At 37.6% G+C, this 19,116-nt stretch overlaps 1 protein-coding gene across 3 annotated transcripts in view; it reads left to right on the top strand.

Annotated features, from left to right (window-relative positions):
• The window catches only part of ATP10A (ATPase phospholipid transporting 10A (putative)), a 112,336-nt gene that overhangs the window by 73,475 nt on the left and 19,745 nt on the right, over nucleotides 1-19,116 (top strand). For all 3 annotated transcript variants that reach the window (XM_017818518.1, XM_017818517.1, XM_017818519.1), the window contains 4 exons: nucleotides 9,826-10,043; nucleotides 11,563-11,757; nucleotides 13,534-14,095; nucleotides 18,877-18,980. In XM_017818518.1, the coding sequence (XP_017674007.1) occupies nucleotides 9,826-10,043; nucleotides 11,563-11,757; nucleotides 13,534-14,095; nucleotides 18,877-18,980 (1,079 nt within the window). The remainder of the gene's footprint in view (nucleotides 1-9,825; nucleotides 10,044-11,562; nucleotides 11,758-13,533; nucleotides 14,096-18,876; nucleotides 18,981-19,116) is intronic.

Raw genomic sequence — 19,116 nt, 5'->3', positions numbered from 1 at the left:
GTTCTTGAAACAGTAAAAAGTCACTGTTTGTCACAAGGAAATGTTAGGATTGTTGCCCCTGTCAACCCTGTCACCTCATCACCCTTTTAAAATTCTGAACTAATTTCCAATTTTGTGATTTGTTTGTAATTTGTGGATTTTTTTCTCCAACATTTTTTTGTTATAATTTTTGAAATAATCAATCTTAACTCTTCAAATCACAGTCTGTATTCAGGAATATATTGACAGCTACAATATTGCATTCCCATTTGCAAAAAATAAGTTTCTTATTCTACGCAACATATAAAGATCACTTATTAGAAAGTTTTCTCAAAGACCACTACAGAATTTCAGTTTACAAATAAGATACAGAATAAGAGAGAGTAAAAATAGACTGGGAAACCTAAAACACGCTTTAGAAAGATGATAAGATTTCAAATTGGAACAAGATATTTTGAAGTTTCGGATTATGCAAGGATTGTTCTTTTTTTTCTCCTACTTTAAAGTAGTACTGAGACCTTACAGTTAAGGCACTCTTTTTTAAGAAACTGGATGTTTGGGTAGTGTTACTATCCCAGTGCTACAGAAAAGAATTAAGCAGGGAGAAGCTGTGACTTCCTACTTCTGCACAGTAGGTAAGAAAGAGAAGAATTAGAGCCAGGAGTATGTTGCTGTACTCCTGATACTGCTTGTGACACTCTGAATATTAATTCTTTTTTACTTCTTCCTTGCCATTGATCATTTGCTTGTTCATGCTAATTTCCGAGTGTACTTTGTTCCTTGTGGGAATTATGGTATTGCCAACTGAAATAGTGCAGAAAGATGGTATTTCTGACTGAAACACTGCATTTTTAAGAGCTTGGTGTCATCAGCTAATATGTAGATTGAACTGAGGCTCCTGAATTTGAGTGTTGAGTTTTCGGATCTTTTTTCTTCAAATGTAATGTATTTAACAGAAATCTTAGTTTGTGCATGCTTTCCTCTTATGATTTCAGATTGCAATATAAATGTTAGTGAAAGAAGAGTGAATTTCACACAAACAGAGGTGTCAAATAAATACATAAACTATTTCTTTTTTCAGTCATTCTTTTCACCTTTGGCTGTGTTTGGGCTTTCTTGTAACTCCAGTCACTATAAAACTTTTGACAAATACAATTTTTAAATCGACACAGCATTTATACACAGTACCTTTACACAGTATTTTATTCTTTTTTTCTCCTCTACAGAAAGTAGATCTTTCTCTGTAATTCTTTATATAAATGGTGATAATTTCTATTGATTATGTTTTCTATAATCAGTGTTAATAACACAATGAAAACTATTCTTCCTTCAAGTATTTTGTTAGCTCAGTTCTGCAGTCTGATTTTATAACCATAAGTTATTTTTTCTGCTGATGAAACCTTCTTGTTTAGATAGAAAATGTCTATCTATCACAGCTCTTTCTAGTTTTATGGTGTGCATTAACAACATATCATTGCCGTGTGCTTACCTGCAAATGATTTGTCAGCTGCTTTTCTGTGTCTTATACCAGAGTTATCTGAATTTTCCTCATATGTATAGGGGCATATGTTATAACTGACACCATCCTGCTCTGCACCTGAGGTTTTGTTGAAGATTTCAAGAATTAGAAAATTCTAAAATCTTTCACTTAACAAGAGACCTAAGGCTGCCATATATGCAAGAAAACCAAGTCAAATGCCTCTGTCTTTTCTTATCTATTTCAAAGACGATCTTGTGTCTTTCTTCACTTATATGAGTATTTTTTTCAGGAATGGTGGTTTGTTACTTGGAATGAAACTTTGAGCAGTGCTTTAGATTAAGAAATTAGTTTAAAATTATTGTACATCAATCATGATTCAAAAGCTGAAGATAACAGGTCATTTTCTACTGTAAAAATAGATAGCTCTGGATGGAAATATCCTTGTTCTGAGCTCCTTGGCCTAAGTTTGTTATTCTGCTATGGCTGGGTAGCAGTGCCTCTTACTCCAGTTGCTTGGCTCTGCTCATGATAAGATCCTGTTTTCAGTTATGGATAGCTTTACTAAACTTTTAACTGTTTGGTTCAAGTTTTCCATGCCAGATGTTTGCCTCAGGCATAAATTTTGGGAGAGAAATTTCAGTTATAACTGCACCATTCAGCCATATCAAACAACAAGGGTAAGATGTAGCACACCTTTTTTCCCCATGGTAAGACTTTCTGGCAAATTTTTCTCTGAAGTTATTTGGAGGCCCTATATTCTGGGGCTGCACCATGCACACACACAGGGGGGGACAGTTATGTCTACACTGGCAGATTGAGCTCTGAAATTTCTTCACTTTGGAACTTTTCTTTTGAAGCGTTTTTTTCAGCATAATCTAGGCCTACTGCATGTCTATTAATTACTCAACCAACAAATTGTGCATAACCTTCATAAATTTTCTCTAATGCTGCATTATAAGCTTTTCTCCCTAAAATTTATTCACAGTTATGAAAAATTATCCCATTCTTTTATGTCCTAGACATTGTTATTATACTGTAGTTATCATCAGCATATCTCTGTTCCATCCACTAGTGCATTAAGCAAGGCACGTGACTTCCCTTAAATGTAGCTTGGTCCTTCCCCTTCTTCTTCTACCTGTGTGTGCAGTGCACAATTTTTTGGGTTTGGGAGCTACTTAGAAGGTATACGCTCTGCTGTATTAGGTTTGGCATGTTTGAGGTGGCATGTCTTTTTCTTGAGTGGTCTTTGGAAATTTGTACCACAAAGCTGTATAGATTCCCCATGTGAAAGGTGAGCTTTATGATTGTGAGGGAGAGTTCTGTTTTGCATCAGACACGGACATGTTAATCATGGTTTTCATCACAGAGGCTTATGCAGACCTTATGCAGGGTTGAAGCAATTGCATTCTTCTAAAATAAAAACTGAAACCCTGAGCGAGACTTAATATTTTATTTTAAGTATGGGAAGCAAGGGGCAGTTTCATGAATTTGCTGAAGAAAATATTTTCCTCCAGAATTCTCTATTAGCTCTAAGTTTCTTATGAGGCTGATTGTGGTATGCGCAGGAGTATTGCATTGTTTTAGTCTAGACAAGAGATGACAAAAACATGAATAATAGAGGACAATAAATTGCACTATTGTGGGACAGAATCTCTTGGCCAACTGGAGGTAGTACAAAGTATTACTCATGGGTACTGCTATGTGAGAGCTTAGTGCCGAAGAGGAATCCAGGAATGCTTGTGAAGGCTGTAGGAGAAAGTTTGAGCATACTCACCGACAGTTCCATGATGCAAGCGCTATAAAATATTCATCACTGTTGAAGTCACAGTATTTTGGTGGTGGATTATGCACGTATTTGGATCAAAATATGGGAATTCATGCTGCATGTTTGGGTCCTGGGGAGGCTATGTTGATAGGGATGGGATTCTACTGACCTATTTGTAGTTATTTGCATGGAAGATAGTCATCCAATAACCTTACAGGTAGTGGAGAAAATTAAGCATTTGTGGGACGTAATTTATCAGGCTTGTTGTTGTTCGTCTGTGATGGTTCTCCAATACATGTCTATATCTCTGTGGTTTGGAATTCTCAATACAGATGAAGAGAATTCTCACCTCATGTCTGTGTGACCTGAGTTCTTAATTCTGCTCTATGGTCTCTTCCAAAGGTTATTCTTGATTTGCAGTGTTAATTCAGGAGCAAGATATGTCATGGGGCTCTCCAGTTGAAGAATGATCGTCCCATTCATAAATGTCCTGGGTATTTATGCAATGCCCATTGGCACTGTACTCTGGTTAAATCCCAGAATTATTCTTCCAATTAGTACTACCTTCTAGCCCAAATGAATGTTAACACCAAAAAAACCGCACAACAACAATAATAACAACAACCACAAAAATCCACAAAAAACACGAAGGAGTTGTTTCCCTATATGGTAAATTGCATGGCCATTCCATTAGTTCTTCCATTCAGGCTAGTAGACAGCTTCTAACAATTCTTGGAACTGGCCATGCCCCAAGTCTGTGTGCTAATTCCAGAGACAGTAAGTCCAAAAACTGACGGTGCTTCTGAAAGTTGTTGCATGAAAGTTGCTACAACCAGATGGTCCTGGCCTGACATTTGTCCTAGTTGTTTTCCAGATGCTGAATTAATCACACTCTTGCCTGTGGGATGTGATCTCTGTTTTTCTAGTTTTAGCTACCCATTGTATTAAACTGTTGACAAAACATGAGTTGAATCTCCATGAATACAACCACACAAATCTGAAAAACCAGAATTCTTCAGTCTTTGAATTCCTCCCCATTCCTTTCAATGACTATGAAAAAAAACTCTAGACAACATAATAATAAGAGAAGTTTATAGGAATGAAGGCAGATGATGAAAACCTTGGTGATTTTCTCTTGCCTAGCAAAGTTTCTTAATCACGAAATCTAAGAAAGAGTTTCTGCTTTCTACCTTTTCTTGATAAAGGTTGGCTAGCAAGTAATTTTCATAGGAAAGTGCATTATGTTAAAAAAATCTCTTTCTTAGTTTGGGGGCCTGTTTGTAGTGGAACTTTCTTTTTTGCGTGTAGTCAAGAGAACATAGACTGCATATTCCAGCCATGCTGGAGAATTTGATTTTTTTTTCTTTTAAAGGCATAAAAGTTGAAAAAGCCTTTTCTGTAAATGCAGCTGTTGCTTCCAAGGGGACTTACCTGCCACCTTTACAATTTGACAGTCTTCAGAAACCAGAATAGTCCATTTAGGACTTCCCCAGAAAGCTCAAAACCTTTGGCAGAACTGGGTGCTTCAGGCACTCTGTATAACTTGTTTGTAGTTTCTCTTTACATTTTTTATTGCTTTTTGAAAAATTTTCATTGATAACTAAGGAGAGGATTAGTATGAGCAGATGTAGAACACACTGGGAGTGCCCCATTTTAAATCCTATAAAAACCGGAATAACTCATATTTAGAGACAAGGAATACTTTTCTCTAAGCATATACCTACACTGACAATTTTTCTGAAAATTTTCAAGAAAAGAAGGAATTGTCTCTATTTCTAAATGGAGTAAAGGGTTCTTAATGAAGGACTTAAGGTTATTAATGCCAAGAGGTGAGAGGAAGGGAAATCTTGGTGTTTTCTGATCTCAAGACTTGTCCTTACAGGGAAGTTCTTGAAAAGTGAATTAAGATTATGTTAGCACACTTGTACAAATTTATAGCATGCTTCCTGCTTGACTGAATCTTTATGTAGACACTAGAGTGCACTTCAAAGTGAAATAAGCTTGCACTTACAAAATAATTAGGAAATAAAGTGGTGCGGTGGTGTGAGTAAGTGCTGCACATCTAGATTTACTTCATGATAGTTTAGTAACAGTTCAACAGTTTGAGGCAAAATGGAATTTTCCCATAGTGAAATAGGGCCCACGCACTGACAGCTGAATTATTCTGGTTTAGGAGGTCTGCCATTTTATTCTGCTTGAAGGACAGTTCTTTACAGCTTCCTGATCCTATGTTTCTAGACAGTGGAACATCTGGCTGTGTGGCAACTGTTGCCTAAAAGATTCAGGGAGAAAAAAAACTCCAGGGCAATTTAAGGAGGAGGTAAGATAAGGGAAGGTTTTAATGAAGCCGCTCAGGCTCAGGCACCTGCCTCCTGACCCAGGTGCTACAATTTTTATAATTATGTCCATCTGATCCCTGTTTGTCCACCCCCCGGCCTTTGACTCGTTCCGCCCCCCGACCCTCCCCTCGGGAATTGAGTCTGGGGGCGTTTTAGGACCCTCTCTTCCTCATCTTCATCTTCTTCAGCCTTGGAGGCTTTCCAAAGTTCTGGGTTTGAAGGTTGCTTTGGCTGAGTAATATCTTGTTGTCCAGGCCAGGGTGCAGATGTTCTTAAACAGAATGAAGGCCTGCCTTGAAAAAGAGACTAAATATGCTGCTGGAATTTAGGGGGAATTGATATAGAATGGGGTAATAGAGTTGGATATGTGTAACTAGTATGCTAAAGGGTAAGGGATGTAATACAGCTACTTCTTAAACCTACATTCACTAAAAAACTATTTCTAAAACCTATAAAAATTAAAAATCAAAAATTCCAAGGCAACAGATCCCCCCTGTATCTGTCATAGCTGCCTTGTCATAGAACACAGGCATGGAAGATAAAACAGAAAAAAGCAAAGTCAAAATGAAATTAAAGAAATGGGGTTTTAAAATAAAAGAATGTATCTTCAAATACTTAGCAACTATTACAGAAGTGTTATTTATAGCTTCCTGTTGCCTTCAGAAAGATGGAAGAGAGTTAATGGAATAAGTATTAATTATTGTTTCTTCTTTATGCCATAAATATAAAATTAACTGGAGCATAGTAAAATTTGACTTTCATGAATTGCATTGCTGTGTTTTCAAAGTTGTTTGTGTCTCTGCCCTTAATAAGAAACTCTATTGAAGGACATCAATTTTCAGTGCTGAAACTGAAAAGCATCCCACAACAATGTCTTTCAGGTTATCATGTTCACAGGAAAAGGTTCTGAATTGGAGAGGGCTGAGTGGGTGGAGAGAGCAGCATGTTCCCAAAGAAGCACTCTATGCACAGCTGAAGCAATATGAACCTTAACTGTAGCATAATGATTGAACCGGGTTTCATTATTTCTTCAAACTTCTTAATTCTTGCTGCATAATATGTAAGACAGCACTTGAGAAAATGTCGAAAGGTGCTCAGGCCTGGTTTTTGTTGTCAAGCTTACTTTGGTATAAACTGAAATAACACCATTTGTATCAAAAGAATTACATTTGACTTGGTTAAATGAGGTTCTAGTCTAGTTCATACTACCCCTTTTCCTCCTTTTTCTCGATGGCAGGAACAATTAAATCAATGTGCTACAATGAAAACCTATATAGAGAGCAAGAGATAGGTATTATTACATAGACTAAAAAGGACTATGCTGTTGATATAATGCTAATAAATAAGATGAGTGCTGCATTAGGAAACAGCAGCTGTGTTGTATAAACAAAATATTTTTAGATGTAATGCAAGAAAGAAGAAAGAGCAATGAGGAATCCAGAGATACGGTATGCAAGCATAACAATGTGTTGTACGTGAAATGCATTCTCTGCTTAACCATGGAGTTTTTATACATGGAATAAAATGATTCAGTTCAGGATCTTTGAGGTCTTATATTTCAATACGTGTTTTCAGAGCAGAAGCTTAAATTAGGTATGATAATTTAAGAAAATATATCCTTTTTTTAAAAACTCTGTTCAGAAAGAAGTTGGACCAACTGGCTAGCACATTTTGCAAAGCTGAAGTAAGTAATTGTAGCCAGTCTTTTCCCAGGGAATATTACCTGTTATGAGATGCAGCAGCACAACATTCTATCAGTGTACCATTCAAATGTCTAGCATCTACAGGGAAAAGATTATCCCTAAGGCAAATACAAACCTTTTTTATGCTTTTCCTCAGAGAAGCCATGTCCACACATCGTGCTGACTCTGCTCAAGACTGATTTTGCTGCTGAGAGCCCTAGTAAAAATGAGGCACAAAAATGTTTTTCCTATGATTTATTTAAATCTTAAATGTTGGTAAAGTGCAGAAAACATTAGAGATGTGTCATCTTGAGCAATGTTTTTTCAGCCTGGAGTTTGCAGCATGTAACTGGGAGCCTGCAGAAGATAATGAAGGCAGTGCTTGCACTGTTGGACTGGGCACTGCCCTCACACAAGCCTCATCCCAGGATGTACACTCCATCATATCTCCCCAGATGTGCACTCCATTATACCTCCCCGGTGCAGAGAAGGACAAAAGCCCTTCAATGTTCTGCTGCATTCTGGTTTTTGAGGCATCATCCTAAAGAAACACACTGTGATGTCCACATGGCTCCCTCCTTCCTTTCTTCCTTGAATGCCTGGGTTTTCTTTGAAAGGAACCTGTGATACTGGGGGGAACAGTGAGCAGTCTGGCTCTCATCTTGATCGAGGGCCTGGATCTGTGCTTAGTATATGCTGCAGATCACTTTGGGTCCTTGGTGCAGATTCCTTCTTATACAGACAAACCTATCATCAATTGAATTAAATTCACAGTATAGGGATCTTCATTTCCACTGGGAAAATGAATAGAGGCTTACAGAGCAGAACAAAGTGGAAAGTAGTGGGCAGGAGTCCTAGGACAGCTTAGAACTGTGCTAGCCCAAAGTATGTGCAAGAAGTTGCAGCAACCTGTGCAGGTGGAATGAACTATGTCTATGGCTCTTTCTACCTCCATTGTCTGAATTTTCTGCCAGCAGGAGCCAGAGTGCAGTGGAAGATGTTGCATACCTGGGCATTTAGTTAGAGCAACGACCAGGTGTGCATTCATGTCCAGCACTGGTAAACTCTCCCGTTTCCCATATTTCAGACAAAGCCTAACATATTCCAAATGGAGCTGAAAAAAACTCTGATTTACGATACTGTACTGATGAAACTATCACCGTGTACTGTGTGTGGTCTGGTTTCAACTCCTCCAACTGCTGTCTGACAGCTAAAACATGTTTGGAAATTGTAGTGCATGGTGAGGATGGGTTTTTCTTTGATCGTAAAGCTAGCTACGTTAAAAGTGATCCTGTGCCAAACTCACCCTATGTAATGCAAGATTTTTCTCAGGAAGTATTTTGAAAGAATTTTTTTCTTTTATTTTGTTAAATGCCTTAATAATTAACCTACATTCTAGTGATTTATAATTTGTTATTAGCCAGATCTAATTTGTTACTCTAGAGAGGGAAGACAAAGCTGAGCCACAAGTATGTAACTTGTACTGTATATCTGGATAGTGTGGATTATTTTGAAAGTATAATGAAGAGCCTTTCAATTAATACATAATGAAGGAATAAATAGATACTCATTAAAGTGGCATTTGTCTGCCTAATGAATGCCCATGGTCTTTAGGAATGAAAAAATATGTTATCTGTCAGTTAGAGCTAAACAGAGCCTGTCATTAGACGGGCAGGATTCCACAGCTGTTTCATACCTCTTCTTTCTGTTTTCTTTTTGATTTCTGTATATCAAACTGCCAGAATTGGTTTGTTAACATTGTTTTAGTTGGATTCTTGACTGAGGAAGCATTCATCTAAGATACATCATTTGAAAAAACTCTTTTATTCTGTGTAAGCCATTGCAGCAAATGGCGATAGAAACAAGTGTTGCAGCAGGTGAGGGTACCCTCATTTTCCTACTACATGCTGCATTGTCCTGCCTGTCATGCAGAGAGAAAGGGACAGACTCCCAGGTAGTTTTAACACTAGGCTAGGATTCAAGAACCTGTGTTCATGTCTCCACTCTGCAACAGATTGCCCTGACCTTGAACAAGGCTTTTTATACTGTTTGTAGCTCATCTCTGTATATAAAATAAAGGCAGTAGTGCTCTGTAGATGTGTTGTTCCGAGGACATTTCAGATGTCAGTTAACTGGTACTTGGTAGATGTGACATTTTTGCTGGAAAATACTTTCTGTGAAATTTCTGTATTCTGTTGGAAAGGACAGGAAAATTTTCTGGATTGTTTATTTCCTACTCATACTGCAAGTGAAGACCAAATTAGTTGGTTGATTTCATCAGGCAGAGCTGTGGAATAGTCTGTAGGAATGCAGTGAATTACTGCAAAGCCTAACTGCCTTTCAGAGTGTGATGATAAGGGAGACACTGTATTGTGTTACATTTCTAATTATGTTATCTGTATCCTCCATTAGATACTACCATTCAATTAAGACTACACTTTGTTATCTCCTGATAACGGAATCATTCATTATTACTGTGAAAGCACAGTATAATATTAAAACCGGATCAGTTGAACAAAGTCATGATGTCCCTCTCCCTCCTTCTAAGCCACATTTGTTCCTCTTTATTTTTACTGATAGCCAAGCGCTTAGCAATGTACCAAGAACCTGATTCTGAGGAAGATGAGGCAGCCCCAAAAGGAGGAACTCTATCCCAGCGCGATAGTATCTGCAGCCATCAGAGCATCAAAGTAATACACAGGAGCCAGAGCACCAGAACCCACCGGCGCACAGGTAGCAGAGCTGAAGCAAAAAGAGCAAGCATACTCTCAAAGCACACTGCATTCAGTAGCCCAATGGTAAGTCATGAGAACTAAATGCACAATGTCCTGAATCTTTTAATAGAACTCTGTTCTAAAAAAAAAAAAAAAAAAAAAAAGGTAAAGAAATCTGTACTTCTTATAGACTTCATTTTGGTGTTTTTGCTTCTGCAGTCACAGCTGTTTGTACAAAAACAATCAAACGTTGGCATAGATCTTATCTAAATACCTTTCCTGTGGGAACAAGCTGAAGGTAAAGACAATCTGAAACCTTTGGTTTTAGTTACACCTTGATTTTGGAAAGAAAATTTATGCCTTGCTTTTATCTACAGAAGCTGAAAGTAGCGTAAGGTTTGAGGTCAAGGGCTCTAATTGTTCTGCATACGCCTCTTTTCTCTTCTGTCTGAGGATTTTAAAACTAGCAAGTGCTTGGGTGGACACTATGTATTTCAATTCTCAGACACTGTTGACATACACCATAACATAATTTTTACTGTGTTTCAGTGGTTATCAAACTTTTGCATGTGTTGTATTTTAAAAAGTAAAAATCTTTACATTTCAAAATGATGGTGAGTTAATGTCCTTGCAACTTCATTTTGTTTATTTTATACTATTGTAATTCTGTAGGAGTTTTACATGAGCTGAATGGTAATTAGAGAGGAGGGAAGCCAAATCTTGTCTATCTAGGGGTTTTGCATTGTTGCACTGTTAACACAAATTCACCCTTAAAGCAAATTACAAATATGGACAATTGAAAGATGCTGTTTGCACTGATGGAACTTCTTGATTTCAGTCAAGAGTAAGCTCTTTTGATAAAATTCCAAGCTGCAGTTTTTACACATCGGGTTCTGTGGTTACTCATATTCATCAACTGCTGAGCATCAGGAGATAAAATTCTACTGAGAAAAGAGGCTTAGATCAGTTTAATCTTTTGTATCTTTGCCTCTGCCTGTGTTAAGAAGTACTGGAGTTTGCTCTCACAAGAAATATATTAAATAAGTGGAAAGTACTGATGAAATAAAGTTGAAAGTGCTCTGTGTTTCAATGTAAAAAACCCACATGAATTAACTTCAAATGTGTGGACGGTTGTTGTTCTCTAACAAACAATCGAACATGGTTTCGTTTTATTGTTCTGATGTAAGGCCAAGCTTTAAATGTCATTGCTGTCTATTTTTTCCACACTTTTGGTCTCTGTAGTGTACCACTCTTTAGTAATAGATAATATATGTCTTGAATTAGACAGGAGAGAGGGAGGAAAATTAGTATGTAACTCTTCTCCTATCCACTCCCTCCAAAGTAGATAAATATTGCTGTTAAAATTATCTGTAGTGAAAAAGTTAGTAACACATTACTCACATTTCCATTTCTACCAGTAGGCTCACTGTTAACTGTTTATTGTCTAGAATGGGTGTCTTACAGTTCTTCCCACCTCTGCTCTGTGATGTAAAGCCACTACAAAATTCTTGAGATTGACACTGCTTTGGATGTTTTAATTTCTTGTTGCTGCTTTGGAAATTTGCAGAATCACTGAATATTAAACACTGCTATTTATTCTTAGGAAAAGGACATCACACCTGACCCAAGGTTGTTAGAAAAGGTGAATGAATGTGCAAAGCATCTGGAGGTCATGAGGAGCCATGAACAGCCATTATCCCATCTGAGTCCAGAACTATGTGACGTTTTTGACTTCTTCATAGCTTTGACTATATGTAATACAGTTGTGGTTACTGCACCGAATCAGCCCCGACAGAAGGTGGGTTAAAGAAACAGAAAAAGAGAGTTTAAGCTTCTTTTGTCTTGATACTAATTTATCTTGTAAACTAGGGAAACTAAAACCTCCTGTTCTAGTGAGAGACAACTAAAACTAGTTGTGAGAAGACGTAGAACCACTGTGTGACTCAGAGGGTTTAGTGAAGCATTAGCTGAATAGAGTATGTCAGCTATTTCACTTACATCCATGGTAAGATATGCTTTCATCAACAGTTTCAAGGTACTTCTGAAACTTCCCTGATTTCTTGTACTGTAAGGTATTTATTTAATAAGCATAAATATGTCTGTGTGTATGGAAACTGATTTGTAAATGTTCAAGACTTACCAGAAAAGGATATAGGCTGTCAGTGAGTATTTCGTATGTATGGATTAAATTAAGAAAAGGCTGAGACATTTTTTAAAATGTTTAAAAAGAGAATATACTTGAAAAACATCACTTAAAACTTTCAAGTTATATAAAAGATGCATCTTAAGCTCATTATGAGAAATAATGATCATTACTGCTTAAATTGGCCTAAACCAGTGTCATTGATGAATGAGAATTTAAAGAATGCAATCCCAAGATGATCTGTAACACAGAACTATAATGGAATGTAATATTAAAGCTTGCCAGCAGCTGGAATTTCCATTCTGGAGAAAATTCTACAATTTGCTTCTGTTCCAGATTGGAATAAGAAGTGAACTAGTCTGCAAAATGATGTGGTTTTGTGCCAAGGAAACATTTAGAGAATGCTCAATTCTGCTGTTTCAGGAATGCTACACTGTTATACAATAATATAATGTATGTTGCTATGAATATGCTATTAATGTTAATATTATATATAATGGCCAGTCTTCGCGAGCGAAGATTAGGGAAAGGTCATTAACCCTTCGAGCCTGCGCAGTGGATTTTTTAGGTGAGACACAGCGTGCGCTGAACTGAGCCCACCCTTTAATCCTGAGGTTCATCTGCCGGGGCCGAGTGAAACTCGGACAGTGGCAGTGAGGGTCTCAGGATGTAGGTTTGTTTAGAGTGACCTTCTCTTAGATGGATTGCCTCACAGGGCTGACGAGCTCCATCTGCCCGGGGGGCCGGGAATCGAACCCGGGTCGCAGCGGTGAGAGTCCTGCACCCTAATCACTAGACCACCAGAGGCCCCACTGTTAATACTATAGTGTCTGTAGAACAGAATTATGTAAACTGACATGAATGATAAAACTGAAGCAAAATGCTTTGATGCTGAAAGGTAAGACAGGGGAATTATTTATCTCAACATGTGTCTATTGAGAATGTTGTCAAGATTGGCATATTTTCGTAAAACTTTCCTGATACCACACTTCTCATTCGAAAAATCTTGCATGAACTTTTATTTTTTTAATACCTTCGCTGAATATGCACAAAGAATGACTATGTTTCATACTAATGGTAGCTTTTAGTATACGCTACTGATGGTGTTGGTGGTGCGACATTGATAGACTATCCATCAGTCATAGCTGAGGAGGTGAAAGAAGAAAAAACAGTTTTAATAGAAGCATGTGCTTTCACACACAGGTACAATTCTGAAGTTCTAGTAAGTCTGGGGGTTTTTTCGTGTTGAGTCAGTTTTGTCCATTTACTTTCCTTTCTCAAAATACAAATACCATTACTTTTTGCTCTCAAAGAAATTCTGCTCTTTAGCTGGAGATGGTTAGACTGAATATCCATGTCAGAATTCTTGTATAGCTTTTCTTTGGGGTTTGTTCATTGTTGGTTTTCGTTTTTATTTTTTAACTTCTCAAGGTTAGAGACCGATTTGAACTAAAATCTCCGGTAAAAACCATTGAAGACTTCATACGAAGATTCACTCCAAGTCGCTTGACCTCTGGATCTAACAGCAGTAGTTCATCTAGTCTAGCTACAAGCAAATCAATGCACAGATTTGGGTTAAGTGTGCTTTCATCTACATCTACGGAGAGCACTTTAATAAAACTGGACGAGAAGCTGGCATACTCTGTGCAGATAAATAACAATGGCTACAGCTCCCAGCAAGGCAGGACAGCTGTGGGGAGTGCACCTGAGGAAGGAGAACTCCGTTATGAAGCAGAGAGTCCAGATGAAGCTGCTCTTGTCTATGCAGCAAGGGCATATAACTGTTCTCTGGTTGGAAGGCTGTCTGACCAGGTATCAGTGGAGCTACCTCACCTGGGAACCTTAAGCTTTGAAGTATTACATACATTGGGCTTTGATTCCGTCAGGAAGAGGATGTCAGTAGTGGTCAGGCATCCTCTCACAGATGAAATAAATGTTTACACTAAAGGAGCAGATTCAGTTATTATGGATCTTCTTCTACCCTGCTCTTCAGGTATACTTCTTACTTACCTTTGGAGTGGGGTTGGGGGGGTGAGGCAGTTCTGTTTAACTGCTGAAGATGTCGTCGTATCTTATTGCCTTCTCTAGCAAGTAGACCTACCTGCTTTTGTTGTGAATATAGTGAATGGTAGAATGGCAGCTGTCTCTATTCTTTTATAATATTTTGCTATTATAGCAAATTTTCTGCAACAAATTGAGGGTTCCTTACCTCACAAGAATGAGTCAAAATAATTTCTGTAGAAGATCTTCTACTAGGAAATTTTATTTTGAGGGAATTTATTCAAACTTTCCAAAACATTTTGCATTTGTCAGGAAAACCTGACTGCCAGTGCTTGGACAGTTAAGTATTTTATATGAAATCCAAGCACTTCCTATTGCAGATTCCCTCTGTTTCATTTGTGAATCTTTACATTCTTTTGTTGCAATGTGTTGCATAAATAAGGACATTTATATGTGTTTGACTATGCTACTAAAGGACTACTGAATCAATCAGCCATCAAAACAAAAAGGTTGTGGCAAAAGAAGGAGAGAGCTGTTCAGACAAGAAATCTTGGCTTCAAATACATAGTTGACTAGCAGTAGATGTGAACCCAAAACTTCCCTAAAGAATGGAGAATTCTACAGCACTCAGATGTCATATGAAACGGGGACAACTTTAAATAGCTACTAATTGCAATCAGTTGGATTCCAGAAGAACTCTGTAAGCTTTCAGAGACACACGGGTTTCAGTTTGCATTAATCAGTTTGCATTAATCAGTTTGCATCTAACTTACTGTATTTTCAACCCTGAATTTCATACAGTGTTTAAAGATTACACCAGTATGTATGGACAGAGCCCAAAAGTGCTAGAGGTACTTCCCATGTTTGACTAACACATTGACTTTGTGGTTACTTTGACATTAATTGGAGTAAACAATTGTGAAAGACTTACACTGTGTAATTTTAGTTCAGTGAAATACAGAAAAGTTTGGCATTAGTGTTCTGTTTACAGCCATATTAATCAAAGCTGAGCCAGAAAAATTAAGAACAACTTGTCCTTAACTAAAAACAAAGTATTCATGAATAATTTTCTAGCAAAGATCTGATATCACAGAAGGCACATAGAGCATCTGTGGAAACTTGTTTCCCTCCAAAGTACTAATACTAATGCAGAATTTCTAGCACTGAGAATTTCTAATAATATACCTAGAAAATAATGTTTGGAAATGAGTTCTCAGAATGGGAACTGAATTTTAAAAGGAAAAGAAGAAATTATTTTATGCCAAATCTTAAATATTTTGTCACCATATAACAGACTACATTTGAAGCTTCAGTGTCCATTAACAGTAGATTCAATGGATCAAGGAATTTTCAGAGAAATTTCAAGCAAGTCTAGGACCCACCTGGGTAAGAACAGTAAAACTAGTCAGAAAAGCAAACAACAACAACATTATCAAAAGTGGTATACATCAGAGAGGGGGAAGCAGAGTTCCTGAAAGTCAGTGTGGGAATGAGCAATTTCTGTAGCTGGGCAAATACAGATTCCACCATCATTACAGACAAGCAAATTCAAGGTGGCTGTGAAACTGTGCGAGTTTTTTTGTTTGATTTTGGTTTTTTGGGGGTTTTTTGGGGTTTTTTTGTTTTCATTTTTAGCCCAAACTGAACTATAAGTTTTAGTATACTTTGCTTTTGCAAGCAATGTAAAGTGCGGCCACTAGAACATGATAAGCAGTTACCCTTGCTTTCTAGTCCTCTTAAGCCACTGCTGGCTTCAGTAATTCTGTATGTTTCAGCGGATCTGTCTGAAAAAACTTTGACATTTGTCTTGAGCAGCTTTCACTCCTGGAACTGAATTCGCAGTCTCTGCCTTCAGTATCCTAATGTCAGTGGATGTGTTGTTTATTCCCTCGGGTATGGCATCTTTTTCCCCTTACAGAGAGATCTTTTCCAGGTAAAGGGAACCTCAGAAGATTTATGCTGTGGCTATTATCTATATTGTAGGATGTGTCACTGGTTTCATCCGTGTTCTCTGGTGACAGTGAAACATGAGTGTGAGAGGAGATGTAATGCTACGAGAATTCAGGCATTTATCATTTCAAGGAAATTACCGATAAGTGAATCAACATGACAATCCCACAGCTTTCTCTTTGCTCTTAGTGCTTCGGGGACATGTGAACTCTACACCAGTCAAGCCGGTATCTTCAGACTTCGGAGTACTTGTGCCCTTAGACTGAAGGACCGAGGCAACACTGTTTCCATAATCTCCCAGTTTAAACACCACATGGCTTGACTGGGTCCTGTCAGACACAGAAGTGCCTGTTTGGGAGGAAGAGTATTTTAAAATATTACATGAGGAAGAGCCCAAAATCAGAAGTATTATGTTTTAGCTTCATTTGTGTCTTACAGAAAAGTGTAAATCACTATGAACTTCAGAACTTAGAATGTTTATGAATTGACTCCATTTGCTCTGCCTGTATATCTAGTTAAGACTGTGAACCTGATGTATTCTGATAGCGTACAAATATTTCCAAAAGCCTTGAAATTATTCCCAAGAGTGTATTATTTTTACTTTATCTCAACAGACACTGTGTTCATAAATAAGAAAGTTACTGTTTGAGTCAATACCCAGCTCACACAGGAACTGTGAACATAAGTCATTGAGAAAACAATGTCTGGGCTGGCTTTCTGCAGCTTGAGATTATGGAAGGAAATGAAGCAAGCAGAAGGCCACCAGCGCTCCATCATTTTTCTGGAGAAGATTTACTTGCTGCTTTTCACTGACAGGGTGCATGTCAGTGCACTGCTCAGGATAGACACTGCATCCCAGATTAAAAGGATCTCCACAGCTGGGTTTTGTCTGCAAGAGGTTCCTTCCCCCCTAACTTCTAACTTCAGAGCACAAGATAAATCTCAGGGTAGGACTGATGAGGCACACGAGCAGCTAGAAGGGGGTTTAGCTGTCATTGGTTTGCTGGTGAAGGAGGGAGATGCAGCCTTCCACACTGGAATTGAGAATTCGCACAGAAAATGGTGTGCACATCTCTACTTGTAGAGAATTACTGTCTTTGTTCATTGAAGGAGGTATAAGCATTTGACATTATGATCAATGCATGCATTAGCACCCATGGTATTCAGATGGATCTGAAGTGATTAACACCACGTAACCTTAAAGGGAAAGAAACAACTTTTGATGTGTTTAAGCACCTATTGAAGTTTTCATCATTTGGAATCAGTGAGCCACTGAAATAAGCCACTCCCATATGGGATGTGCAAAAAATATGGCATTTTTCTCTAGAATGGTAAGGTATCACAATAAATTAGGAAGAATGTTTGCCTGCTTTATTGTTCTAAAGTTAAAAAAGATAACTCACTAATACAGGAAGTCTTGAAGAAGGTTTGCTGCAGTACTTCTTCCAGAAAAAAAAGTTTCTTATATTACACAGCAAAGTCACATATGCCAAAAAGATTATCATGCACAAATAGAAAAGAAGCTAAATGAAACTGTGTTAGGCTGCTAGTTCTGTATATGCATATTACACTTTCTGTTGCAGCAGAATCTAGTTGTGAGCTGTTTTAATAGCTTCTGAAGTAAGCTGGTGGTGTGTGTTGGAGCTGCAAGCTATAGTGTAAGAAAAGGCTTTCCAGTTGCAAATAATATTTGTAGGGAAGTTCTTCTGTAATAACATATCTGTACTGTCCCTTTGAGAAAATCAACAGTGATAGTTTAGGTAGCATTAATAGATAGGTTGACAGGCCCATGAGAATATTCCTTTCAGTATTCACCACATGACCTTAATCAGAGATGGAACTGAAATGAAGGTATGCAGAAAATAACACAATCTTCCCAGAGTCCCTTAGGAACAACTAGTATGTACACTCCCAGCTTTACAGGTCTGGAGAGGATAGGATAGTCGTTAAAGGTGAGGAAATAGCTATACAGTGAGTGAAATGTTTTGATACATGGTTGATATAAATGGAACAAAAACCAGAATATTGGGATTCCAAGCTCCCAGTTTCCTTCCTGGGAAGGAAACATACACATATGTGTTTGTGCTGGAGCACACTGAACCAATCCCAGCTAAAGAGAGAAAATAAACAGATGCTCAGTCCTGGTTTTGAGTTCTTACAAATGACTTTAGATGAAGAGTAAAGGTAAGTGGAAGTTGTGCTGATGTATGTAAGGTAGAAACTATCTCTGCATGTAAATTCTCTTCTAAAAATCATAGTCATACCCAGAACTTCTTGCGTTGATTCAGGCTGATAGGTAGTATTAGTACAGCACTAATGGACAGAAGGACCTTCATGCACTTACATATACAAAACAGAGCACTGTTTCCTCTTCTTCTGAGATATTAACCTTGGTGAAAAAGTAAGTGCTATTTTTAACTGTCATTTTTCTGCACATTAGGAGCTGTGGAAAAGTGTTTGCTAGTAGTGTATGTGAAATCATACTTCTATTTCTAACATTATTGTTTGCTGTGAACATTATCATGATTTCTTAAAATATTCAAGGCAAAGACATACTTAGGGAGTAATAAAAAGAAGGTCTTTTTCACATACATTCACAGTGACTTTTTTGAAGAGGGAAGACAGAAAAGACAGAACAAAAGGATTATTTTTTTTTCAAATGGAATGTTTTACTTGAGTTTCCCAGGAAACATCAACAGCTCTTTAAAAGTATCAGTCATAAAATGCTGGTACAATGAGTACTGTATACAAGTTTTTATTCTCTGAGGCCATTCAGCTGCTGTTATTTTTCAATCAGTAATTTATTTTTTTCTTCTTATCTAGATGACCCTCGGGGCAAACATCAAAAAAAAATCCGAAGCAAAACCCAGAATTACCTTAATCTGTATGCTGTAGATGGGCTGCGGACTCTCTGTATCGCAAAAAGAGTAAGTAAATGAAGCCTTTTAGTTTGCTTTTAAGGAGAGTCTTGACAAAGATTACTGAAGGCACTTATTAATTTATTGTTCTTGATTCATAACTTCTTTTTCATTTTATTCAGTAAAGTATGAATGCCTCTGCATC

This window comes from Lepidothrix coronata, unplaced genomic scaffold (assembly GCF_001604755.1).
Source record: "Lepidothrix coronata isolate B3197 unplaced genomic scaffold, Lepidothrix_coronata-1.0 Scaffold68, whole genome shotgun sequence".
Classification (NCBI taxonomy): domain Eukaryota; kingdom Metazoa; phylum Chordata; class Aves; order Passeriformes; family Pipridae; genus Lepidothrix; species Lepidothrix coronata.
Note: the sequence above shows the minus strand (reverse complement) of the source record. Positions and strands in the feature narration are given on the sequence as shown.